The 25,013-nt window shown below is 41.2% G+C and overlaps 1 protein-coding gene across 1 annotated transcript; it reads left to right on the top strand.

Moving 5' to 3' along the window:
• Positions 1-11,081: 11,081 nt before the first annotated feature.
• Positions 11,082-17,504, top strand: LOC133738066 (cysteine-rich receptor-like protein kinase 7). Its single transcript, XM_062165503.1, has 9 exons — positions 11,082-11,912; positions 13,338-13,453; positions 14,078-15,459; positions 15,541-15,669; positions 15,803-15,984; positions 16,100-16,310; positions 16,547-16,784; positions 16,879-17,029; positions 17,111-17,504. Exons 3-9 carry the CDS (start codon positions 14,346-14,348, stop codon positions 17,408-17,410), a joined length of 2,325 nt encoding a protein of 774 aa, XP_062021487.1. The 5' UTR covers positions 11,082-11,912; positions 13,338-13,453; positions 14,078-14,345; the 3' UTR covers positions 17,411-17,504.
• The last annotated feature ends 7,509 nt before the right edge of the window (positions 17,505-25,013 follow it).

Below are 25,013 nucleotides of genomic sequence, written 5' to 3'. Positions count from 1 at the left end.
GTTTAACATCTCTTTCTTTCTTTCTTTCCATTCACAACCAAATGTTAACAAATACAAATCTTTAATTAACTACATGCAGCAAACTATGAAACCAAAATCGAGTGCTTGTTCAATGTTAGATAGCAACAAACGTGACGCACTACCGCACCAATAATATCCTATTCTTCAACAGTTCACAATAACGTATACGGCAGGTTGACTGATCGGCAGGGGTAAGGAAAATCTAAATTATTGAGAATGTTGCAAGTCACAAAATCTAGGGTGCCCATTTATTATGATGAAAGCAAACAACCCAAATTGTAATACTGGTTTTAAAATGAATGCAAACTCTGTCCAGAAAGACCCTGACATTATTTGCATTATTTGAACACAGGACAAGCTTTATTGGATTTAACTAAGACAACCACACGTAGGCGGAAGCTTCCTCAAGGAATGGCGGTCCGCGGTGGCCAACGAGTCCAGCACCTCCGGCAAGACCGCCTTGCTGCTGACCGCTGCAGTCTTCCGCAGTGCGGATTACTACAATGTAAACTATCCATTCCAGGCCGTTTCAAGCAGCCTAGACTGGATCAACGTCATGACGTATCACTAGTACAGCCCTAGCTCTGCAAAAGGCAAACCAACACTTATCTACCAGCTGCATTATACAACGGTGGATCAACCAGTCTCATCAACGGAGATGCCGGAATCGTGTCATGGATCAACAACGCCGGAGTCTCAACCAAGAAGATAGTTATTGGTCTTCCGTGTTACGGGTTCGTTTGGAAATTGTTAAACCCTAACAACCATGGATTTTTTGGTCAGGCTGATCGCTCGGGTATCGGGGATTATGGAGACCAGCGCTACAACCGGAATAGGGCGGGTATCAGACAATGTACAATGACACGGTGGTCAGTAACTATTGCTACAGTGGGACGATTAGGACTATTTAGGGCCAAGGTTTCGTATGCTGAAGGAAAGTCTCTTCTTAGTTACTTTGCTTGGCATATTGGTGCTGACACAACTATTTGGACTCTTTCTCAGACAGGTAATTACTCTATAAATTAGTAACAATCACATCTCATATAGTACTACACTACTACGTCATACTATAAGGCCGTGTTTGTTTCGTGGGATTGGACGGGACTGGACTGGCTTATCTAGTCCAACAGACATCATCCCGTGTTTGGCAACAACTGGGACTCAATTAATGAGACTCCAGAGTCCCCAAAAACCTGCTCTCACCTTCTTCCACAGCGATGTCAAAAACCATCGGACTGTGGAAGCCAAAATCTCGCTCTTCAACTCTTCACTTCAGCTTCGTGGTTTTCTCTGCTACTGTTCGCTTGGGTCTCCTTCCATCTCTTCTGCAGGTTCAATTTTTCACTCTCCCCTCCAATCCCCTCAGTTTTCTGCCAGCCAAAACACAGAGATTCAGAGATGACGGGTACCCATTAAGCCCAAAGTGATGAGTGAAGGAGGATTTTGCAGAAATTTATTTGCCATGAATCGTTGAGTTTTGGGAGGTCTGGGAAAGACCCAATTGATATTTGGTTGTTGGCTGCAAGAATTGAAGAGTTGGAGATAGAACCAATTCAATTCCAGGTATAGGAGAGGGTTTTGCAATTTGTGTTTGATTTGCTTGCTTTTGCTTCATTTATGAGATTCAGAATTGTTCTGTGAATTGTGAGGATTGTGCATATGATTCATGGCTTGCTTCTATTGTTGAGACAGACCCAATTTTGTTGTGATTCATGGATGATTGTGCATATGATTCATTAGTTGCTTCTGTGTTCTTTCTTGCTGCTCCTTAGTCCTAGACAGTGCCAAACAAGATTCATGGCTTACTATAGCATAACCCAAGTTAAAAGAGTCCAGGACTCTTGTAGAAATTAAGGTCGGGAGTGATAGTCCGGTGAAACAAACACCCCCTAATGGTTTTATAACCTTAGCTAACTATTTTGTCGATCTGAACTCCATATTTGTACTGTTTTGCAGCTGCCAGTACATGGGGATGAGCAGTCATTGTTGACATGTAATATAGGATGTTATAATATATGTTAGTGACCCACAATAAAGCCACAAGTAGCTTTGCTGTCTTACTTGCATTGCAATATGGCTAATGATCGATCCAGAGGTTAAATAATTTTCTGACGTTTGCAGTAAAATGAATTACATGCATGGACTAAGAAGAAAAAATAAGGAAGTTTCGAAACCTTCGAGCAGAGCAGTTCCTCTGCTCTAGCCTCCATCGCCTCGTCGCGGCTTCCAGCAGAGCAATTCCTTTGCTCTAGCCTCCACCGTCGCGGCTTCCATCCCTTGCTCTAGTCCCACCGCTTCCGGCGAGACTTCCAGTTTTCCTTGTCTCCATCGCTTCCGTCGCGGTTCCAGCTCACCATCTACACCGGTTCCCACCCAACGCCGCCCACTGGTTAAAGAATCGACGTCGCCGATCCAGTCTGGTGGGCTTGCCTTCTAGTCGCTGAGCCGTCATGGTCTTCGGGGGAGGTTGCCCTCCAGACGTCTTTGTGTTGATGGTGCTGGGCTGGGCCCATGTAGCCTCCTCTTGGAATTGGGCCTTTGGGCCTAGTTTCAAGGGGAGGTGATTATTCTTGTTTAGTTGGGTCGATGTGTCTAGTCTAGCCTAGCTGAAGATCTTCTATGAATCTTCTTAGAAGTGTTATTTATTTTTCTTACCACAATTGCGTGCTCGGTGAGAGGTAGATAACATGTACAACCTATATGTTCTTTTGAATGCGAAGTTTCTTTTGTTAGATTTAGACTTTGTAATTTATTGTCTATGAAGTAGTTTGTGTATCATTTTAGGCGTAAGCCTATGTTTATGTCTATTTTGACAGATGTGCTATTTTGACCGTTGCAGTTGATTCATTCTCCTTTCAAAAAATTACATGCATGGACTGATTTACTATTTAAGTGACACTATCCAGGACATCATGAAAAGAAAAACAAAATGAACGCGTATGTAAAGGCATGGGCAATGCCTTCATATGAACCAAAAAATCATTTAAACATATAGTCGTTCATCAGGAAACTGGGACTTTAACGTTGGCAGATGCACAAGGAAGTCCCTCTAGTAAAGCAATTGTATCTTTCAAAAGAGGTAGACAATTGGGGCTCTAAGAACTGAGAATCATTTCTTGCAACACACTACCATATTCAAGCAAAAACCTTGTGAAATTAATCACTCTCTCACTGATCAAACCAAGAAAAGCATCCTGATTAATCTGAATCTTAACCACCTTTAGGTGACACAAAAAGGGAATAAAAGTTTGAGCTTGACTTTCCCAAGTGCAATTGACATCATCCAACAAAATATTGTTCCGCCTCTCAAACTAGATTTTAATCATTATTACTTATATATATATTTTTTTTTGAAAGTAATGAATTCATTCATAGCAAACACAGGCTAGAATGGCCCAATACATAGTTCCCATCATGGGGATAGGTGCCATTACAATTGAAACAATTCCACTGCTTTTGCAGGAGTCTAGCAGAATAACATAATTCTAAACTAAGAATAATAGCAGACAAAGGTCCCAGTGCCAATGCGCTCAATTGCGGTGCATCAAATAACTTTGCACTAGATGTGTAGAAACACCGATCATTCTGTAGGCAAAGTACATAGAGTGTTCCTAATACAAGGAACTTATTTGTAATTAGACTAACTAAAAACATAGTAATGGGCTGAGAGCAAAACCCTAGCCCAAAAAGCAGCCCAAAGAAAAGTCACAGCCCAAAGCCCAGCAAGTTGATGAGCACCCAGTCCACCTCTCCCCCTCCTTCACACTCTTGCAGCACGTACAGCAGGCCTGTATATCTAACTCATGAGTATGTGTTTTAAGGAATCAAGGAGTGAGTTGTTTTCCTTATATACAATTTGAAAGAAATCAAGGTGTGAGTTGCTTTTTTTATTTCGTGTTGACAAAAATCAAGGTGTGAGTTGCTTTCTCTTATTTACGATTTGAAAGGAATCAATATGTGAGTTGCTTTCTTTATTTCGTATTGACAGAAATCAAGGTGTGAGTTGTTTTCTCTTATTTACGACTTGAAAGGAATCAAGGTGTGAGTTGCTTTCTTTATTTCGTGTTGACAGAAATCAAGGTGTGAGTTGCTTTCTCTTATTTACGACTTGAAAGGAATCAAGGTGTGAGTTGCTTTCTTTATTTTGTGTTGACAGAAATCAAGGTGTGAGTTACTTTCGTTTATTACAATTTGAAAGGAAATCAAAGCGTGAGTTGTTCTCCTTTATTTCGTGTGTTAAGGAATCAAAGTGTGAGTTGTTTTCCTTATCAATTGGGTGAGTTGCTTCCTTGAGTTGCATTACCATGACTTTGGATATCGTGATTTGGAAATTCGCCTTTGAGCGTCAAATATGATTTCAAACATTTCTTGAAGGGTTTTGTTTTGGACTATGATCATGGATTTGAATGCTGAATTGAGACATGACCATATAGATTCCTTTATGAGTAGTCTTGTTGATGCATGTTATTGAAATAAGTGGAATGTTGATGCTATGAAATATGCTTATTGACTGTCAGATTAAGAAGACTTAAGCATGTGTTTTCGTTGCTAGTTTTTCAGTTTACTCATACAAGCTTGCAAAAGCTTACCGGGTTTGTGTTTGCAACCCAGTGCACTATTCCATGGTATAGGAGTTTATCCTGCAGGTTAGGGTGAGTGTGGTTGAAGCCGTAGATTTTCCTTGTTGTTGCAGTGGTTTATTACATAATTGTGCTACGCATTTATTTGTCTTCCGCTATGTAATGAGCTTAGTGTGTGCAGTTACTTATTGAATTGATATTTCAGTTTAATTTGTAAACTTTGCTTATTGTAATATGTGACTTTGAAGAACAAGTCTGTATTTACATTGTGGGTTCGGGACATCGTTTGTTGCCTTATTTAAAGGAAAATTTTCTCAACTATTAGTATTGGTGTCCGAACCATCACACCCGGTGCTCTGTATTTGATGTAATTGTATTATTATTGTGTTTGAAATTCGGGGCATGACAGCAGATCAGCTTGAAAGGAGAAAATCACAAAGAGAAACAAAAGTCGAATAAAATTCCAACAAAATTTTGAGATAATAACCTTAAGCAGAGGGTCTAGAAGCCTCCTGCTACACCAAGCCGAAAGCTGTCTCCTAACTAAAATAATATATCATTGTAGCAAAAGGAATCATATCATGAGTTCATGACTCATATCAGATCTATAATTTGAGAGCTGAGGCATTGTTAAATGTTAGCTAGGCACCCAATGGTGATAACATGACCAAAACAGTAAAAGGAATATGAATAGAAGGCTGCACGTATACCTTTATGTAAAGAATTACAATCATAGATCAACAGAATAGTGCTGACCTGGAGTAAGAGAACTTCTTTAGAGAAGATGTCACCTATTGGAAGAAGTTATTTACTAAATCTATACATATGTTAAAGGGTGTACTAGCGACTACCTGCAATCAATCCAGAAACTCAATTAGTCCATTTGAGGCTTTACAAAAGTAGGACGAAGACTTGAAAACTGTAAAGAAGGAACCAACTGTTCCCATTTGAGCAAATTCACGTAAGCAACCAAGTATGATTCTTACTTTTGCATGTCTTGAGCTTGCAGCAGATGACTCTATGCTTCTAAATAATGATGACATATGTGAATAAATGTGACATTTGACAAAGTCCTCTAACAAAACCTACAAATTGACAAAATCCTGTCAACAAAAATAACTCAATCATAGAAAAACTCTATTCCATTCTCCACAGAATTCAACAAAAACCAAACTCATATATAGTTACATAACATCAAACAACGTTTACACTTTACAATTTAGAAACTCAGAGCATTATTTCGATCTCTCTATCAAACAGAAGTCATGCTCCCTAAAATAAAACCTTTACTTACAGCGTTCATTATCGAGAGGTCTCAGAACTTCCCCTATAATCTGACCGACACTTTGATGTGACCAATGTTCTAAAAAACGGCCTAGGCGGCGCCTAGGCGCTAGGCGGTAAGGAACCGATCGGATTTTGGCCTAGGCGTTGCCCTTAGGCGGCGGGGACTAGGCGACCCTAAACCCTAATTTATTCTATATTTTGACTATTTTTATATTTTTAATTAATTTTTAGACTTTAAATATTTTTATTTTTATTATTATAGGTCATAAAAATAATTAAAAAAATTAAAACCGCCTAGTCCCCGCCTACGCCCCTACGCGCTAGTCCCAGGGTCACCGCCCGACTATTGCCTAGCGTTTTTTAGAACCTTGGATGCGACTTCAAATCATCTTTAGTTTTCCCAAACTCCTTTGCTCCTCTCAAGTTATCTCCCACTGCAAACCCAAAACAAGCAATTCAGACCCAAACAAATTTCTCGTACCATCTAAATTTCCCAATTATCAATAACACAATACACAAAAACCAAAGGACTAAATTCAGTTTACCCCCTCCAACTTAGGGGTAAACATCAAGTCAGTCCCTAAATTTTTTTTTTAATCAAGATCGTCCCTGAAGTTCTGTTTTTCATCATCCGCGTCCAAATCTCAAAATTCTCTCTGATCATGACGTCACTTGCTGAGTTGGCCCCGACATGGGGCCCCACTTTTCAGTTTTTGGGCCTCAATTTAGATGAAATGTCGAAATTACCCTCTCCTCTACCCCATACTATTTTCCTCGTCTCTCTTCCTCGGTTCCTCCTCTTCTTCTTCTTTTTCTTCTTCTTCTCACTTCGCCGTCTCCACCCATTCGCAGAGCTCATAGTCCCCGTCGCCATCCCACTTGGCCTCCACCTCTACTACCTCCTATATCCACAAGCACAAGCTCGCATCTAAGGACCACACGCCTCCCTTTCCTCCCTCATCCTTCTCCGCTGCCATGCTCGACGACGATCTGACCTCCAGCGACGACCTTGAAACCATCTCAGCACGCGGCAGCGGCCCCGATTCCGACTCATACAATCCCGATTCCAACTCATACAATCCATTCCTAAACTTCAAGTTCGAGTTTGTCTTCAGTGGAGACGACGTGGAAGAGATGGGTTCCGGCGAGCTGGGCATGGGCCAGGCTATGTTCGATGAGTAGGATTTTGTTGTTCGGGGTGGTGGTGTAGGCAGCCATGGTTGTAAAGCACAAGAAGACAAAAACGAAGATGATGAAGATGAAGGTCTCAGATTCGAGCAGCCCCATTTGGCCTTCCACTGACGGGATACCGGCCTCAAAAACTCCCTTAATCAATTTTCCAAGGTAACCCATTTCTAAAGCTTTGATCTTTCTCTTCTAGGTTTCTTTCATTTTGGCTAAAGTTTCAATCTTTGGTTCTAGGCTTTTATTTTTTGTGTAGGTTTGCTCAGCTATGGAATCTGGGTTCTGAATCAGATCACTAAGTATCAGAATTCTTATTTGTTTTGTGTTTCTATTGGTGGAATATAGTTTCCAGGTGGTTTCTTAAGCACGGGTTTGTTTTTGATGATTTGTTTTTGATGGTGGAATATAGTGCAGCGCGTTGCTTCTTGGAGGTAGAGCAGAAATCTGGTTTTAATGGTAAAGGCGAATTGAATTATGGTTTTGATGATTTGGGTGGCGAAGGTGAAGTGAAATCTGGTTTTATGGTTTGGGTGGTGGGGGGATGCCTCAGAGAGTGGGTTTGGGGAGATTGGGAGATGAGGGAGAGGAGAGAGTGTGTAGTCAGAGACTGATTTTGATGGTGAAGAGATTGAGAGCGGGAAGTGAGGTAGGAGAGGAGGGTTGTGTTGCGCTCATGGTGGCGGTTGAACGGAGCTGCGAAGGGATTTGTGTAACCCCAAAGGGGGTTGTGGGATGTAGTAGAGGAGGAGGGAGGAGGGAGGAGGGAGGAGAGGATCAGAGGAAGAGAGACGAATGACATGAATAAGAGAGGAGAGGGTAATTTCGACATTTCATCTAAATTGAGGCCCAAAAACTGAAAAGTGGGGCCCCATGTCGGGGCCAACTCAGCAAGTGACGTCATGATCGGAGAGAATTTTGAGATTTGGACGCGGATGATGAAAAACAGAACTTCAGGGACGATCTTGATTAAAAAAAAATTTAGGGACTGACTTGATGTTTACCCCTAAGTTGGAGGGGGTAAACTGAATTTAGTCCAAAACCAAATCAACAAATATTAACACCTAGAACACAATCGGCTCAATAAAAATTGGAATCCAAACCCTAGAAAAGCGAAATTTAGAGTGCGAATCTGACCTGCGCAAACTCAGGAATTAGAGAGAGAGGGAGAGAGAGAAGGGAAATCGGAGGAGTTTAAGTTTTGATACAAGAGAGATTTAATTTTAACAAATATTCTGACGATTTTAGTACACAAACACGACGTCTTTCATTGCACGCCTTAAATTTTGTTGTAAAAATGCAAGTTTTACAGCGTGCATTTAATGAACGTCGTAAATGATATTCTTTCACGGCACGCATTAAATACATGTCGTAAATCACGCGTCGTGAATGATCAGTATTCCTGTAGTGTAAGTCAAATGGTCAGAGTTTTGTATTTTACAGTTCTTTGACCTTATGTTAAGTGTTTTGTGGCTGAGAGACATCTAGCCTTGTGTGGTTTAGTTTGTTCCAGCAGCACTTCAAGTCTTGGGATATAAGCCTAAGCATCTGGTGTAATCTTTTCAGATCAGAATAGAAACTAAAAGAGCTACATGGTCTGCTCTCTATTCATCTCTTTATCTTTCTGAAGTTTTCTCACCTACATCTTTCTTCTTTACTTCAATATAGTTCTGGAGAGTTATTGTAGGTGTGAGAGTTATTGTAGTTCTGGAGAGTTATTGTAGGTGTGAGAGAGATAGATTCCAACAGTTTTGTACTGGGGTCTGATCAAACTGTCCCAACCTTGAAGCTGCTCACTCCAGTCCCTTCCTTTGTCTGATGACTCCCTAACCGACACCTCTTTCGACCGGCTTCAAATCTTCTGTCCCCATTTTCCTATCCCCTTCCCTGTCTCCCTATCAAATGTTGACACGTGGCATTTGGTGTCTCCTCCCTAACCAGCCTCTAACCTAACTCTAACTCACCCTCTCCCCTTCCCATTCCGAATCTCCCCCCCCCCCTTCTTCTCTCTCTCTTTCTCTCTTTCATCACCAACCTGCCTCCTGCTTCTGCTTCTTCTTCTTCTCATCATCTTCATCTTCAAACCAACAAAAACCCACATCATTGAACCCAGCTGCTTATATTACTTGTTTTCCCACCATCATCACATACATACATACTTGTTTGGACCCAAAATGAACATTTTGGCCTGACAAGGCATGTGTTGGAGAAATTGAGTCAATGTCAGTGGCTCAAGCTATATATTGTCGACAAGTTCGAAATATATATTTAGAGGCTAAATAAAGCCTACTATGGAAGCATGGAAACATGAAAAGTCAACTGTAGCACATTTTCCTACTTCGGCTAGGAGAAACCGAGCTAAACAAGGAAGGAGGGGCGGCAGACTGACCAAATGAACTTGAAATGAGCTGAAACTCTGCAGATACATTCTAGACAGCCCAAGGATAATTTCTTATGAAGAGTGCCAGAGATTTGTTTGAGTGGAAGGCCTTCAAACAATCAGTCCAATTTTCTACATAAGCAAAACTGGAAAACTGGACCTGTAAGAGTTCCAGCAGCATTTCCAGCCCAACCGCATGAAATAAAGCTCTGAAAATTTGTCAGGATGATCTACACTCATAGTGGAACATTTTTTATGAAGAAGTCGAAGGCTCAATCTGAAGTCTTGTTGGAGAAATAATTGAAGGAATAAAGGGGCAGAAACTGACCTAAAACCAGCTCAATATTCACATGTTCATGTTTCCTACCCACATGAAGAAAGCTAGATGCTTTTCTTTTTTTCCTTGGATATATTTTCCTACTACAATCTCTTTAATAGATCATCATCACTTCCATGTTTTTGCACCTTCATGCCTTGCTTTCATTTCATCATTTCTCTATCTTTTCCATATTTTACAAATCACTTTCATACTCCACTTTCATTATTTTTCTTCCACTCATCATTTCACTCTTCTTTTTCTTCCCTATATAAACACCTTCTCCTCACATTCACAACACACATTCACATTCATAACATCAAAACATCTCTAAGATGATCTAAGTTCTCTCTAGAGCAAACCTCTCTAAGAGCAACTCCTCTCCTTCTCTTTCTCTTAGCGGTGATCACACTCCTAGTCCTAGTCTTCTCAGAAGCCGACTTTCAGTGCCACCAAACCCTCTGTCAACGTACTTCGGTCCTAGTCTCCTCGAGAGCCGATTGTAGTACCACGACCAAACACCGACACCAGAACCCATTCACATACAACAACAACATCTCTAAGATGATCTAAGTTCTCTCTAGAGCAAACCTCTCTAAGAGCAACTCCTCTCCCTCTCTTTCTCTTAGCGGTGATCACACTCCTAGTCCTAGTCTTCTCAGAAGCCGACTTTTAGTGCCACCAAACCCTCTGTCAACGTACTTCGGTCCTAGTCTCCTCGAGAGCCGATTGTAGTACCACGACCAAACACCGACACCAAGACACATTCACAACACAACATCAAAACATCTCTAAGATGATCTAAGTTCTCTCTAGAGAAACCTCTCTAAGAGCAACTCCTCTCCTTCTCTTTCTCTTACCGGTGATCACACTCCTAGTCCTAGTCTTCTCAGAAGCCGACTTTCAGTGCCACCAAACCCTCTGTCAACGTGCTTCGGTCCTAGTCTCCTCGGGAGCCGACGGTAGTGCCGCGACCACAACGGTTACAGAACCAGTCAAGCAATGGTAACGCCCTAGCAACCCAGCCAAGCTAAAGTCACGCTTTAGCAAGATCTCAATACTTCCCGGTGATTTCGCTCTGCTCAATCTGCAATATTGAGTATTGACTTGTGAACAAGAAGAAACTTCAGCAAAGTCCTCACCACGAGGCACAAAGAATCCCACGACGAGGTTGGTGCTCTCCTCGTCTACAATCGCTTGATAGAAGTCAGGTCAAGGGACACCCCCGACGACCGCACCCGAACGGTGCTGGCACGCCCGCGCAAGAAAAGAGACTGTTGACCAGCTGCAACAAAATTGGAGCCAAACAATACTTTTTCTTTTTTTTTTGAACAATTAACTGCCATCAGATTCTCTGATCATTTCCTCCATTTTATACGGTGAAAAACCAAACATCCATTATCCCATTCCAAAAAAAAAAAAAAAATCAGAGACTTGTTCCGGATACATCAAACATTCAAACGTGATATGGAGAGATCTAAGATCATCTCTGCAGCTCCATCATAAGAGCAAAGTCCTCCCGCAGCTCCGAGGAGGAAGACGACGCCGTTCCGGAGCCAAAGGACGGTGGGTCGGAGTGGGAAACGGCGGAGCGGTCCTTCTTAGAGCGGAAGAGGCGTTTGGGGCTGAGGCTGTTGATTTTCATAAGCTTCATGGCTGAAGATGAAGATAAAGATGATGAGAAGAAGCAGAAGCAGGAGGCAAGCAGGTTGGTGATGAAAGAGAGAAAGAGAGAAGAAGAAGGGGGGAGAATGGCAATGGGAAGGAGAGAGGATCAGAGGAAGGGGAGAGGGTGAGTTAGAGTCGGGTTAGAGGCTGGTTAGGGAGGAGACACAAATGCCACATGTCAACATTTGATAGAGAGACAGGGAAGGGGATAGGAAAATGGAGACAGAAGATTTGAAGCCCTTTCGACCCAGCTTGTTCCCCCCTGTTTTTCAACTCCCATATCATTCACTCCTCACCCTTACCCCGTTTCCATATATGGGAATCCACTTTTCGACCTTTTCTAGTTTTTCCCTCTATGCCCCCCCCCCCCCCTGTCTTACTGATAGGAAATCTAGGGAAATCTAGATGGTCTGGTTGGGGTAAGGCCACGCAATCCACGTTGTAGATCGATGAGGTGTTGTTGATCCCAATGCAATAGGTAACTTCTAGTTTGAACTACTTTATATACGTATAGTGATATAACTGATGTATGAGAAGAAAATACATTGTTTTAATCTCTTTACTTTGAAAAAAATTAATTTTATCATCAAAGACAATGGTGACAATTACGAAATAATTAATTTGTTTCTTTAAACTTACTTTAACCTTAATCCGCCGACTTTTCTGTGCGTTTCCATTCCTAATATCTTGGTTTTGAGGGGTTCCAAACAATAATTAGCTAATTAATCTAAGCTTTACTTCAATAACCAGGTGTTAACAAGTTAATTAATTTCTTGGTCTTAGGGTTCGATAAAGACATGAAGCGGACGAGGAATCAAGAGACGCGTTTATGAAGAAAATTGCAGTACACGTGGAGTTCCTCAGTCAACCGTCGCTGGCGGCTCATCTTTCCCCTCGTCTCCAGCGGCATTTTCTTCCTCCCTCTGTCTTTCATTCTTCTCTCTCTCTCTCTCTCTCTTCCTACTCTGGTATGCAGCTACAGAATGAAAATTATATTCATGGTTTTGCGTAGTGGTTGATTTGTATGCTATTGTTGATTGAACCCACCATCATTCTCTATTAATTTCTTAACTAGTTTTGCAACTGCAAATTGATTTTTTAACTACCAATTTTTCGTGTCTTTGCAGATCTTTTATCACCCTGAGTCCCTGACAATTGCTTCTTTCATGTAGCCAAACCATTTTATCATCGGCTTCTGTGTCTCTTTTTGGCTTAGTATCACAGTTTCTCTCTGAGCCATTTACATATACATATTACACACACCTCATATAACAAAAACGTAGACCTTTCCCTCTATGTATAAAAAACCCATTTCCAACCTCTTTTATCCAACTATTTTGGTCCAATATATACACATATGACACGTGTGAATATCTGACACATATGCATAATTATCTTAAGCGGAAGTAAATCTTCATACAGACATTCGTGTGAACTTAATACAGAAATCCGTACGAATTTTTACGGCCCCACTTTTCAAATATATTTCACACAGATGAGTGTGTGAATATAATTTTCACGTAGGTATTTATGTGTATTGCAATGTTTTCCACACAGATGTCCACGTGTTTTCCACACAAATGTTCACGTGAACATCTGTGTGGACCCCATCTGTGTGCATTGACTAGTTTTTCTAGTAGTGCACCATATATTTCCGGTTGCTAATTTGGTCCTTTGTATCTCAATAGACCGCACAAAAGTCTCCAAATCATAATTGAAATCCAGGATATGGCTATATATATTTCTACAAGTTCATAACTATCTTTTTTGTGCTAGTAATAATGAGATTGTCCTTAAACATAGAGAACTTCCCTTATACGAGTCGGTCTTTTTTCCTCCATTAGTACTAATTGATTGCCCTTCTGCAGGATCAATCTTCTTTTTTTTTTTTTTGAAAAGGCAGGATCAATCTTCTTAATTCTAGTGAAATTTGGACATGTTTTGCTGCTATTTGATCCGGATTTATATGATTTGAAGCATATAGATATATTGTTGCTGCTAGCTTCCATTTGCAACAAGGTAACCGTTTTAATCTTCACGTTACTTTAATTCATTTGTTTGATTTCACAATTACTATTGCTCCATTCGGTTTAATCTCTTAATGCTGCTCTCCAAGGTAAAAACAAAATTCGTTAAAATCTTTCTTTTGAAGTAATTGCAATGGCTTAAAACCTTTCTATTATTTGGTTACTATTAGATCGATTTTGTTGGAAAACAGTAAAACTAAGGAATGATACTCTCATATTTTATCAGATTTTCTTGTTGTTTTTCTTTATTTATAATTCTGAATTGGGTACTGTTTCAGTTAAGGAATGTGAGGAAGCTTGAAGTTGTGAGGGATGAGAAGTTCTTTTTTTTTTTTTTTTTTTTTTTTTTTTGGGACATGGATGAGAAGTCAGTTGAAGAGTTAAGAGGACCTTTTTCGAGGACATAAAAAGAAACCCATTAAGATCTTTGCTAGGCAATTCAAGCCACCCCCCAAGTCCATTTTGATTTGGGAGGAGCTACTAAAATGAGACACAATTCATATTAGTTCACATATGAAACCTTTAATCTGGATTTTATATCTCATTTACCACTGGAAGTTTTAAACTTTTGATGTCAATCATCTATGAATTTAAGAATTTCATTTCTCTTTTGCAGAAACAAATGGATGGACTTAATTTGTACACAAGTGCAGATGGTGTCTTTATTCATCATTTTCATGGGGCAACCTAACTCTCTTGTTTTCTCATACACGTACGTCACAAAAATCTGGTACTTTTACATATCCACATTATTACATTAAATTTTAGGTGTTTGTGATAAAGAAGAGTATCACTTTCCTAGGAAATTTGTACACCAGATTTTGTGGTTGAAGGTTCTCCTTGTGTTTCTGAAAACACACTATTCGAAAACACACTACTGACATATGTTGTTGAAAATGCAATACCATTTATCAATAGCTACCAAAGTTCTCCTCCTCTTTCTCTTTTCTGCGAACTTCAATTGTTCTAACACTCAGTCATGGATCAAAGCCGGTTACCATCGCGCCGGTGATTTCCCTGTTTCTGACATAGATTCCACATTGTTCACTCACCTTATATGTGGTTTTGCCTATATAAACTCTTCCACTTACCAGCTGTCAATCAACTCCTCCACCCAACAAGAATTCTCCACTTTCACAAATGTTGTCAATCGCAAAAACCCAAAAGTCTCAACCTTGCTATCCATCAAGGGTGGCAGAAAAGACTATTCAGTGTTGTTTTCTCTGCTGAACCAGTCTTCTCACCGGAGATCTTTCATTGAATCTTCAATAACGACAGCTAGACTTTATAAGTTTGATGGGCTAGACCTTTCTGGGGCTGTGCCAAGAACAAGCATGCACACCACATCTTTGGGAACATTTCTAAATGAGTGGCGTGCTGCGGTGGATTCTGAAGCAGGAAAGTCAGGAAAGTCAGGTTTGCTCTTGACAATGGCACTTTATCATCATATGCAGGTAATGGACACCGTGACTGATCCGATTGACTCAATTAGGAAGAACTTGAATTGGGTTCATCTTGTGGCATATGATTACTATCTTCCTAAAGAGGAAAACTTCACACACCCTCATGCTGCTTTATATGACCCAATATCAAATGGGACTAACACGAATAGTCGTGTTAAGGACTTGATAAGCAGAGGACTACCGGCTAGCAAGCTGGTTTTAGGCTTGCCTTACCATGGTTATGGTTGGACTCTTGTGAATCCCAATGACTATAATGTTGGTGCAGCGGCATCAGGTCCTTCGTTTGCCAAAGACGGGTCCATATCCTATAAGTTAATCAAATGGTACATTAAGCAGAAATATGGATCTCGTGCCGTTCCTATGTACAATGACACTTTTGTGGTGAATTACTGCACAATTTGGTCAAGCTGGATTGATTTTGATGATGTAGAGGCTATCAGCGCGAAAGTTTCTTATGCTAAGAAGATGGGGCTTCTTGGCTACAATGTGTTTCAAGTTGGCAATGATGACAATTGGGTGCTCTCTAGGGCAGCAGGTAGGTTGATATTAGCTTCCTGGTATTGAGCATGATTAATTTTGATAAGAAAATAGGTCACCACCATGTTTACCTTGACAGCTCAAGAGGAAGGAGGTCAACAGAAGAAGAAACGGTTACTGGTGATTGTTCTGGTCACAATTGCTATGATTATTGTCCTACTGGGAACAATGATGTGTTACCAAAAAAGGAGAGTACTCGAGTCAATTGGTAATCTTCTTAGACCGTGAATATATATGTATTTATATGTTGAATCACTGTTATTTTTTATGTTTGTTCCGTGGCTAAACGTTGGGCACAAAAAAAAAAATTCTAATCTGTTCTTTGTTCTTTTTTTGCTTAGAGATTAAAGACAATATCAAAAGATCAATTTACAGGCTATTGAATATAGTTCCTAGTACAGACAATTTTGACATCAATGCTCCTAATCTGCAAGTATTCAGTTATACAACCATCAAAGCGGCTACAAATAACTTTTTGAGTCAGAATAAGCTTGGAGAGGGTGGCTTTGGACCTGTATACAAGGTAGCATCAATGACAATCATTATCTAAATTTTGAAATGCAATGCAGAATCTTTACTTCATATTACTGTCTAAAGTTGGTGAAGGAGAATGCTAATAATTGGTGTGGTTTTTCTAGGGTACACTAAGGAAGGGTCAGCAAATAGCAGTTAAAAGACTTTCGAAAACTTCAAACCAAGGCCTTGAAGAGTTTCAAAATGAGGTTACGCTTACTGCAACACTGCACCATGTGAATCTGGTTAGAGTTCTGGGATATTGCACCAAGAGGGAAGAAAAGATGCTGATATATGAGTACATGCCAAACAAAAGCTTGGATCACTACCTCTTTGGTATCTACATTCTCCTTTGCTTTGAATCACATGCATTACATTATTTCTATAGCTTAAAAAGGCATAATCAGCGCTTCCATACGAGGTCCAAAGGCGAAGTGACACTCATATAAGCTTGAAAGAAGCCTGCTAAGACCAATTTAAGCTCATTTTAGCAATTTGATATGTGTGAACCACTCTACTCAACATTGTGTACATGACTAATTTATTGTGGTTGGTAATCCACCTTCATACAGATCCAAGTAATTGTAATCTTTTGGATTGGGAGCAACGTGTCCACATCATTGAAGGGGTAATTCAAGGGCTTCTATATCTCCAAGAATACTCAAACTCTACAATAATTCACCGTGATCTGAAAGCAAGCAACATTCTGTTAGATGATGAGATGAACCCAAAAATATCAGATTTTGGTCTAGCCAGAGCTTTCAGAAAGAATGAACATGAGGCAAATACTGGTCGCATTGTAGGAACATAGTAAGTGAAATTGCTCTTCACATTTTCAGTAGATCGATATGCTTCATATTTAGTATTGATCACAGACTCACAGGTTTTTATATATGAAATGCAGTGGCTATGTTCCCCCTGAATATGTAAGAAGAGGCATTTATTCAATGAAATACGACGTTTACAGCTTCGGTGTTCTGCTTCTGCAAATCATAAGTGGCAAGAGAAGTTCATGTTTGTATGGCTTAGATGAAAATTTAAACATTCTAGAACACGTAAGTTGATAATTACCAAAGCTTTCAGAGTTTTGCATTTTATATGCAAGAGTTGCATAACATTAACTCGGACTATTTCAGGCATATGAATTGTGGAAAGAAGGCCGAGGCATGGATTTCATAGATCCAACCCTTGATGATTCGACTTCGTCTTGCAAGCTCTTAAGATGCATGGTGGTAGCCTTATTATGTGTCCAAGAAAATCCAGTAGATAGACCATCCATGCTGGAGGTTTCTTCGATGCTCAAGAGCGAAAGTGCAATCGTCATTAGTCCTAAAAAGCCTGCTTTCTCAGTTAAGAAGGATGAAGATGAGGATCATATGTACAAAGAAATCTATTCAGTCAATGATGCAACAATGTCCGAAATTGTGCCCCGATGACAATTCTTTCTGAAACATAACATGTAAAGGTATCTGTATAGTAATTTCTTCTGTTACAATGTTACATCTATAACTGATTTCCTTGTTTAACATCTCTTTCTTTCTTTCCATTCACAACCAAATGTTAACAAATACAAATCTGTTCAAGTAAAACCCTAATTTGTGTTTGGCCCAAACTCTAGGTTACTTGACCTAGTGGTAATAGGGTTTAATTAGAAGAATCTAGAGATTATCTTTCCTTGTATGATTCAGACTCTATGCATTGTAATCCTCTATATAAAGAGGCCTCTATTATCAATGAGAGGACACATCGAATTTCTCTCAATTTCAGTTTCTCTACAACACGTTATCAGCACGAAGCCCTAACCCTAAAACAAATAGCCAAACCCTGATTCAAGAAGCTAAAAACCTTGAATTCGAATACAAAACGTTGAAGCCTTTTCTGCCTCCACCTCACACCTTGAAGAACTCGATCCCAGGAGTCTAGAACCGGCGGCGCCACCCCAAGAACCGGCCGAAAATCTATCGAACCGGCCACCGGAAGCTCCATACAACCCGCATCACATATGCCACCGGTTCACCATCTTCCGGACATCCAATTCCCACCAAATTTTGATAGCAGAAGCCTCTTGATATGAAGTTTCAAGAACCGGAAGAAAAACACTGAAAACCGGTCTAAAACTCACTGAACCGGCCGACTAAATCATCCGGCAGAAAACCGGCAGAAGAAGAAAAGAAGGCCCAGCCCAGAAGAAGAAAGAAGGCCCAGAAGCCCACTGACCCAAGCCCAGAAGCCGCTGACGTCAGCCCTAGGACCCTCTGCCACGTCAGCACTGGACCACTGCCACGTCAGCTCGGTCAGCCCCTGGTCAACGCCGGTCAACAGTCAACAGGTCAACGCCAGTCAACGACCACCGGCGGCTTTCCGGCCATTTTCCAGGCACTTTTCCTGCCATTTTCCGGCGACTTTTCTGGCCAAATTTTTCGACGACCTATTTCAAGGTATTTTTTACTAAACGTTCCCGTTTTTTTTAGTTCAATTTCTCTTCTTTTTCGGGGACTTGCAACCTCCCTTCTTCTACCCCCCTTTCTTCATCATAGGGGAGACCAAATTAAGCCGAACTGTGGGGGTTCGTGCTCACTCCAAGCTTAGAGCTTGTTGAGATCTCCAAACTTAGAGTTTGTAGAGAATTTATGATCGACCACTTACGTCATTGTTTCGATCTAATCCAATATCTCTTGGAATCGAATTTCTTGGAAGCGACTACGCTCGGAAATTCCTAATCTCTTGGAAGCGATTACGCTCAGAAATTTTATATGTTTTCATGGTAGCCTATTTCGCTCCGAAACTAACCCTAATTTCTTGTTCTCTTTCAGGATGAGTAACCTGAACAAATTGGACTTTGCTCCATTGGGAACAATTGGCTCTGGATATCACAGGTGGGTTCGTGATGTCCGCCAACATCTCAAGGCTGATGGAATCCTGGATATGATTCTCGAGCCTAGCCAGGACGTGCTTACTGTTGAGCAAGCTCAAGCTTTGGAAGCAAATAGAGCAGCCTTAGAGGTAAATAAGGCGAAATCCATCATCCTAATGACTCGTCATATGGATGATTCGCTCCAGTACGAGTGTATGAATGAAGAAGACCCCAGAAGGCTGTGGGTCTCACTCAAAGAAAGATTTGGCAACGTCCGTGACTCTTGGCTTCCTGACCTAGAAGTGAGATGGTATAGACTCCACTTCTGTGATTTCAAGTCAGTTCTTGACTATAACTCAGAAGCACTTCGCATTAAATCCTTAATGGAATTCTGTGGTAAAGAGATCACAGATGCGATGTTGATTGAGAAGACTCTCTCTACCTTCCTCGTCTCTGCATTGATGGTTGCTAAGAACTATCGAATCAATGTTACTGCAGGACGGATCACAAGGTTTCATGAGCTCATTGGAGCTATGAATGTCGCTGAAAAGCATGACAATATCCTTGTGAAGAACTATAATTCGAGATCCGTGGGAATAGAGCATATTCCGGAATCCAATTATAGTCGCGCCCCTAAGAGAAGGCGCTAAGAGCGAAACCCTAACCTTAGGGATACTTCTGGACGTTCTGGTCCATCTACTTGGGAAGGTAACCGCCAATATAGGCGAACACGGAACCGAAGAGGTCAACATGGAAAGAGAGAGGGAGGCAACGCCTCTGGCCATGTTGGTGGCGCCACCAACACTAAGAGCCATCTAAATGACGCTTTCAAAGCGCCTCAATCAATGGAGTTTGAGCAAAGAGATGTATGTTCTCGATGTGGAGTGTCTGATCATTGGGCACACATTTGTAGAGCTCGTGAAGAAATCGTCACCGCCTACAAAGCATATTGTGAAGCAAGATAAGCTCACTATGTGGAACAAGAAGATCTAGAAGATGATCTAGAGTGAAGGGTTGAAGACTACAAATCTGGCTAGGATTAATAGATCGCCAATTTTGTTTAAGTCTTTATTTTTCCAAGAGATGTAATAGGCAATTGCCATATATTTTTGTAGTAAATGCCAATGGTTTAGTCTTTCTTCAAAGTAGGCTCACCCAAAGTAAGTGTGATGTCTAGGAAGGTTCTGAGATTAGTGGTACTTAAGCGAGCCTTGCTCCACTGACATCTCTCTACTCACCTGGTCACATTTATTTTGGAATTACCGAAAGAAGTTAGACGACTACCATTGTTTGCATTAGCTAGCATTTTGGATTAGATTTTCTTTGGTCAAAGAGACAATGATGTAACTCCGTTGGCTTATGAATAAAATTTCGAGTTCTTCTCATGATGACTCAATTTTGATTCTGAGCATATTACTTTTGTGACTACGATGGCTGAGTCATCAATATTAATTCAAGGACATGGAATAGCCCAAGTTCCCCCTGCCAAATGGCACCTTGATTACTGTCGCAAAAACTCTCTACGCTCCTAGAGCAAATCGCACCTATGAATTGCCAACGGATTCCATGCGAAAACGCATGTAGAGAACGGAAATGAGTTCCTTTGCAATACCTCTAATGATTGCGAACAAATGCGCATCTTAGAGAAGTTTATGTGCCTCTCTAGTGGACTTTATGTCACTATTCGAGCTATTAAATCCAATAAAGTTATGAGAGAAGATCTCTTGGATTTAGACACATATTGGCTTTGTCACGACAGGATAGATCATCCTAGTCATGATATGATGATCCGTCTACAACAGACTTCACATGGACATCTTTTCTATCGAGCGAAATGAAGCATGAATCAAAAGTTGATTCCTGGATTAAGTGTGACTGACGCTGCTGCCTAGGGCACCGCCTCCGTCCACCACCAGCCTAGGGCTGGTGTAGTCCTCATCCATGACGCCATGGATGGTGTCCATCATGGTGATGGCGCCCCAGGTGATGTTGCAATCACCAACTTTGCTTCAAATAGCGTTTCAAACGCTCAGGCCCAACCAAAATCTTCATTGGTTACTTCTAAAGCCTCTCGCTCGTTTTACAAAGCCCGTTCCTTAGAGAAACTAGGACTGAGACCGTCCTATGCAAAGGATATGACAATACTCATTATGTTCTTACATAGAATCCGTAGGGATTCTCTAGACTGATTCAACCAACTTGCGAACGTTTAAATATCTCATGATGTTGGTTGACATGCAAACACGCTGGTCACGTGTTGTGCCATTGTCCACTTGTAATGCTGCTTATGAAACACTCCTAGCACACATCATATGACAACGGGTTCACTCCCCGAATCATCCTATTCAGTCAATTGGATTTGACTATGCTAGTGAGTTTACATCGAAGACTTTCGATGGTTATTGCATTTGGGACTAATGTTGGACATCATATTCCCATTAGCACACCCAAATGGTCTCGCGGAAACGACTACGATGGTAGTCCGGACATTGGTAATGCGCACCAACCTCCTTATATCCGCTTGGGGTGATGCAATATCGCATGCAGCTATGCTAATTCGTCTACGACCCACTGCCACTCAATCTACCTCTGCGTTACAGCTAGTGACTGGGTACAAATATCATACTTACGCATATTTGAGTGTGCCATTTATGTGCCAATTGCGCCGCCACAGCGCTCTATAATGGGTCCTTATAGATGAACGAGCAACTCAGTTGGATTTGAGACTCCAACAATCGTCCGCCACTTAATGCCCTTGCATGGCGATCTCCTTACCGCTAGATTTGCGGATGTCACTTTGATGAGACAGTCTTCTCGTCGTTAGGGGGAGATAAGAACACAGATGTTCAGCAGGAACGATAGGAATTGTCGTGGTCTGTCCCCACTATGTCTCATCTCGATCCCTACTAAAGTGACGAGATCACACAAATATGCTGCAAACATTCCTACAAGGATAGACGTCCCTACGAGAGGACGTAGCGCCACCCTACACAGAGGTAGGCATGGCGCCAACGCCATAGAGAGTGACACTTTGGCGTTACAGGTCATGGCCCCAGCTAGGATGCGTGGGAGGCCTGTGGGTTCGAATGATACTTTTGCACACTCCAATCCTTTGATCATCGACACTCAAAATCCGTCTCATGAGTATCTTCCGGGTTATGGTTATCGTTGGGGGACGCCTCAACGTCAGAACCTATTCCTGAGAATATAGAGCTCTATGAAAATTACACTAGTGTACATGAGACGTGGGATAGAAACTCCATCATGATTGATGATGTAGTTCCGCATTTCGTTGCGCATGAGTTTGTTGAGTCTGATGACATCGAACCACGCTCCGTTGATGAATGAATGCCAACGTAGATAAATTTGGCCTAAATGGAAAGATGTGATCCAGGTTAAGTTGGATTCTCTAAACGAAGAGGAAGGTTTTTGAGCTAGTAATGCCAACACCTCCTGACATAAAACCTATTGACTAATGGGTCTTCGTTAGAAAGCGTGATGAGAAAAAGAGATGGCAATCTCGCCTTATGGCGCAAGGCTTCTCACAAAACGCCCTGGAATCGACTACGATGAGACATATTCTCTCGTAATGGATGTTATTGCACTCCACTACCCTGTCAGTTTGGTAATTTCCAAATAACTGAACATGCAGCTTACAAATGTGGTCACTAAATATCTATATGGGGATCTAGATATGGAATATACATGAAGGTTCATGGTGAACTTCATCTACCCAAGTCAAGTGGCTCTAAACCACGGAGCGCGTTTACAATAAGATTGAAATGCTCACTAAAGTGACTACTTGATTGGGAAGGGATATGCCCACGCGTTTTCATAACAAGTTCCGGATTCTATCGCGGTTCATGTTGGACATGATCTTCATTGGAAGCCCTTAAAGAGTTAAGAGAAACCGCTGAACACTAGAAATCCGAGTTTGAGATGAAGGATTTTGGGAGAACACGATTATGTCTCGGTTTGAAACTTGAGCATCGTGTTGATAGATGCTTAGGCATTTTGACAATGTCAAGCCTTCAAGCACCCTCATGATAGTCCGTAGTCTTGATCCTGAAAATGATCCTCTTCGTTGAAAGGATGAGAATGAAGATGTGCTAGAGGCAGGAGTGCCTTACTTGAGTACAATAGGCGCATTATTGTACTTAGCTCAATGCACAAGACCGGACATCTCATTTGCCATGAACTTGTTAGCTAGATATAGCTCTACGCTAACGCGATGTCATTGAATTGGTATAAAAGATATCTTTCGATACTTGAGATGTATGATTGATATAGGCTTGTTCTATCCCTACAAAGAGATGATGGACTTGGACCCATCACACACCAGGAACGCCACCAACACTGGCCTGCGTCCATTATCCCCATCCCAAAACAACATGTGTTTTGGAAGATTTTGCTGATATTGGGTATCTCTCTGACCCACACGAAGGTCATTCCCAAAATGGTTAAGTGTTCACCATAAGTAAAGACCGTGATATCTTGAAGGTCTACAGAACAGACCCTAGTCGCTATATCTTCGAACAATGCAGAGATCATTGCTCTTCACGAAGAGGTTCGTGAATGTATATGGATTGGATCCATAATTATGCATGTTCAAACAACTGTGGTTTGAAGTCTACCACAGATGAGACTACGAGCGTTTTGGATAATGCTACTTATTTTGAACAAATGAATCAAGACTACATCAAAGCGACAACACCAAGGATAATCAGCAACAACAGACTCTCCTCAAGATCAAAGTGAACTAGGTTCAATCTGAGGACAGTGTGGCAGGCTTCCTCACTAAGTCATTGCCTCAATTCCACTTTCGAGAAACATGTTGGTAGCATCGTTTGCGGAAGTTATCCGAACTCCCATGACCGTTGTCATCAGGGGGAGATGCAGACATCAGGGGGAGATGTCTACATGTATGGCATGGTCTCGAAACGTGAAGGGTGTGTTGTGCTCTTTTTCCCCTTCGACCGAGGTTATTTTTGTCCCACTGGGTTTTTGTTACTCGGCAAGGTTTTTAATGAGGCAACGAGAGAAGCACCGCGTTTGGGCAACACAAGGGGGAGTGTTCAAGTAAAACCCTAATTTGTGTTTGGCCCAAACTCTAGGTTACTTGACCTAGTGGTAATAGGGTTTAATTAGAAGAATCTAGAGATTATCTTTCCTTGTATGATTCAGACTCTATGCATTGTAATCCTCTATATAAAGAGGCCCCTATTATCAATGAGAGGACACAGCGAATTTCTCTCAATTTCAGTTTCTCTACAACAAAATCTTTATAAATCAACTACATGCAGCAAACTATATATGAAACCAAAAATGGGTGCTTGTTCAATATTGTTAGATAGGAACAAACGTAACGCACTACCGCACCAATAATATCCTTCTATTCTTTAACAGTTCACAATAACGTATACGGCAGGTTGAATGGGTCGGTAGAGGTACGGAAAAATCTCCATTTTGAGAATGTTGCAAGTCACAAAATCTAGGGTGCCCATTTATTAGGACAATATTTCGCTGCTCAGCTATGGGCAGCCCTTCCTAACCAAGAGTGGCATGTCTAACTATCGGTCCAACACGTGTTCTTTTTTTCTTTTCTTTTTTGTCTTTTGTTCTCCTTCTCCTCTTCCTCTTCTCCACTCACTATCATCCACCGCAACCTTTCCTCAACCCCTTGCCGCCTTGTCTGAAACCCGAATCCACCTCTCTCCCTCCTCTCTTACTCAAAGAACTCGAACTCGCATTCGATTCCCTCTGATATTCGGACTCTCCTCCCCGAAAACTCATCTTCCTTCACAGCAGTACCCCCAAATTTGTTATCAAACCTTCTATCCATCCTTGCAAAATAATGAGGTTCCTTACAAGTTACAAAAGAGAAAACAGAAAAACATAAATTGCAAGGCGCACAAAGACATACTAAGAGTGGGAATAGCAATGACGTCGAACTTAGATCATCTTAACAAAAAACTGATCGCAGATCGATATCTCAACTCCTCCACTATATCCTAGAAGCAACTAAGGCTTAGCCACGAGCTACAATAACATCTAAAAGAGCCCCCAGAAGAAAGAAAATAACTGATAGAAAATAATGCAACTCATCAGCAGCATTTACAGGAAGTTTGTTCTCAGCGATCACGACCTGAGAGGTGAAGCAAAATGCAACATATTAGTAACGAGTT

This window comes from Rosa rugosa, chromosome 3 (genome assembly GCF_958449725.1).
Source record: "Rosa rugosa chromosome 3, drRosRugo1.1, whole genome shotgun sequence".
In the NCBI taxonomy this organism is placed as follows: domain Eukaryota; kingdom Viridiplantae; phylum Streptophyta; class Magnoliopsida; order Rosales; family Rosaceae; genus Rosa; species Rosa rugosa.
Note: the sequence above shows the minus strand (reverse complement) of the source record. Positions and strands in the feature narration are given on the sequence as shown.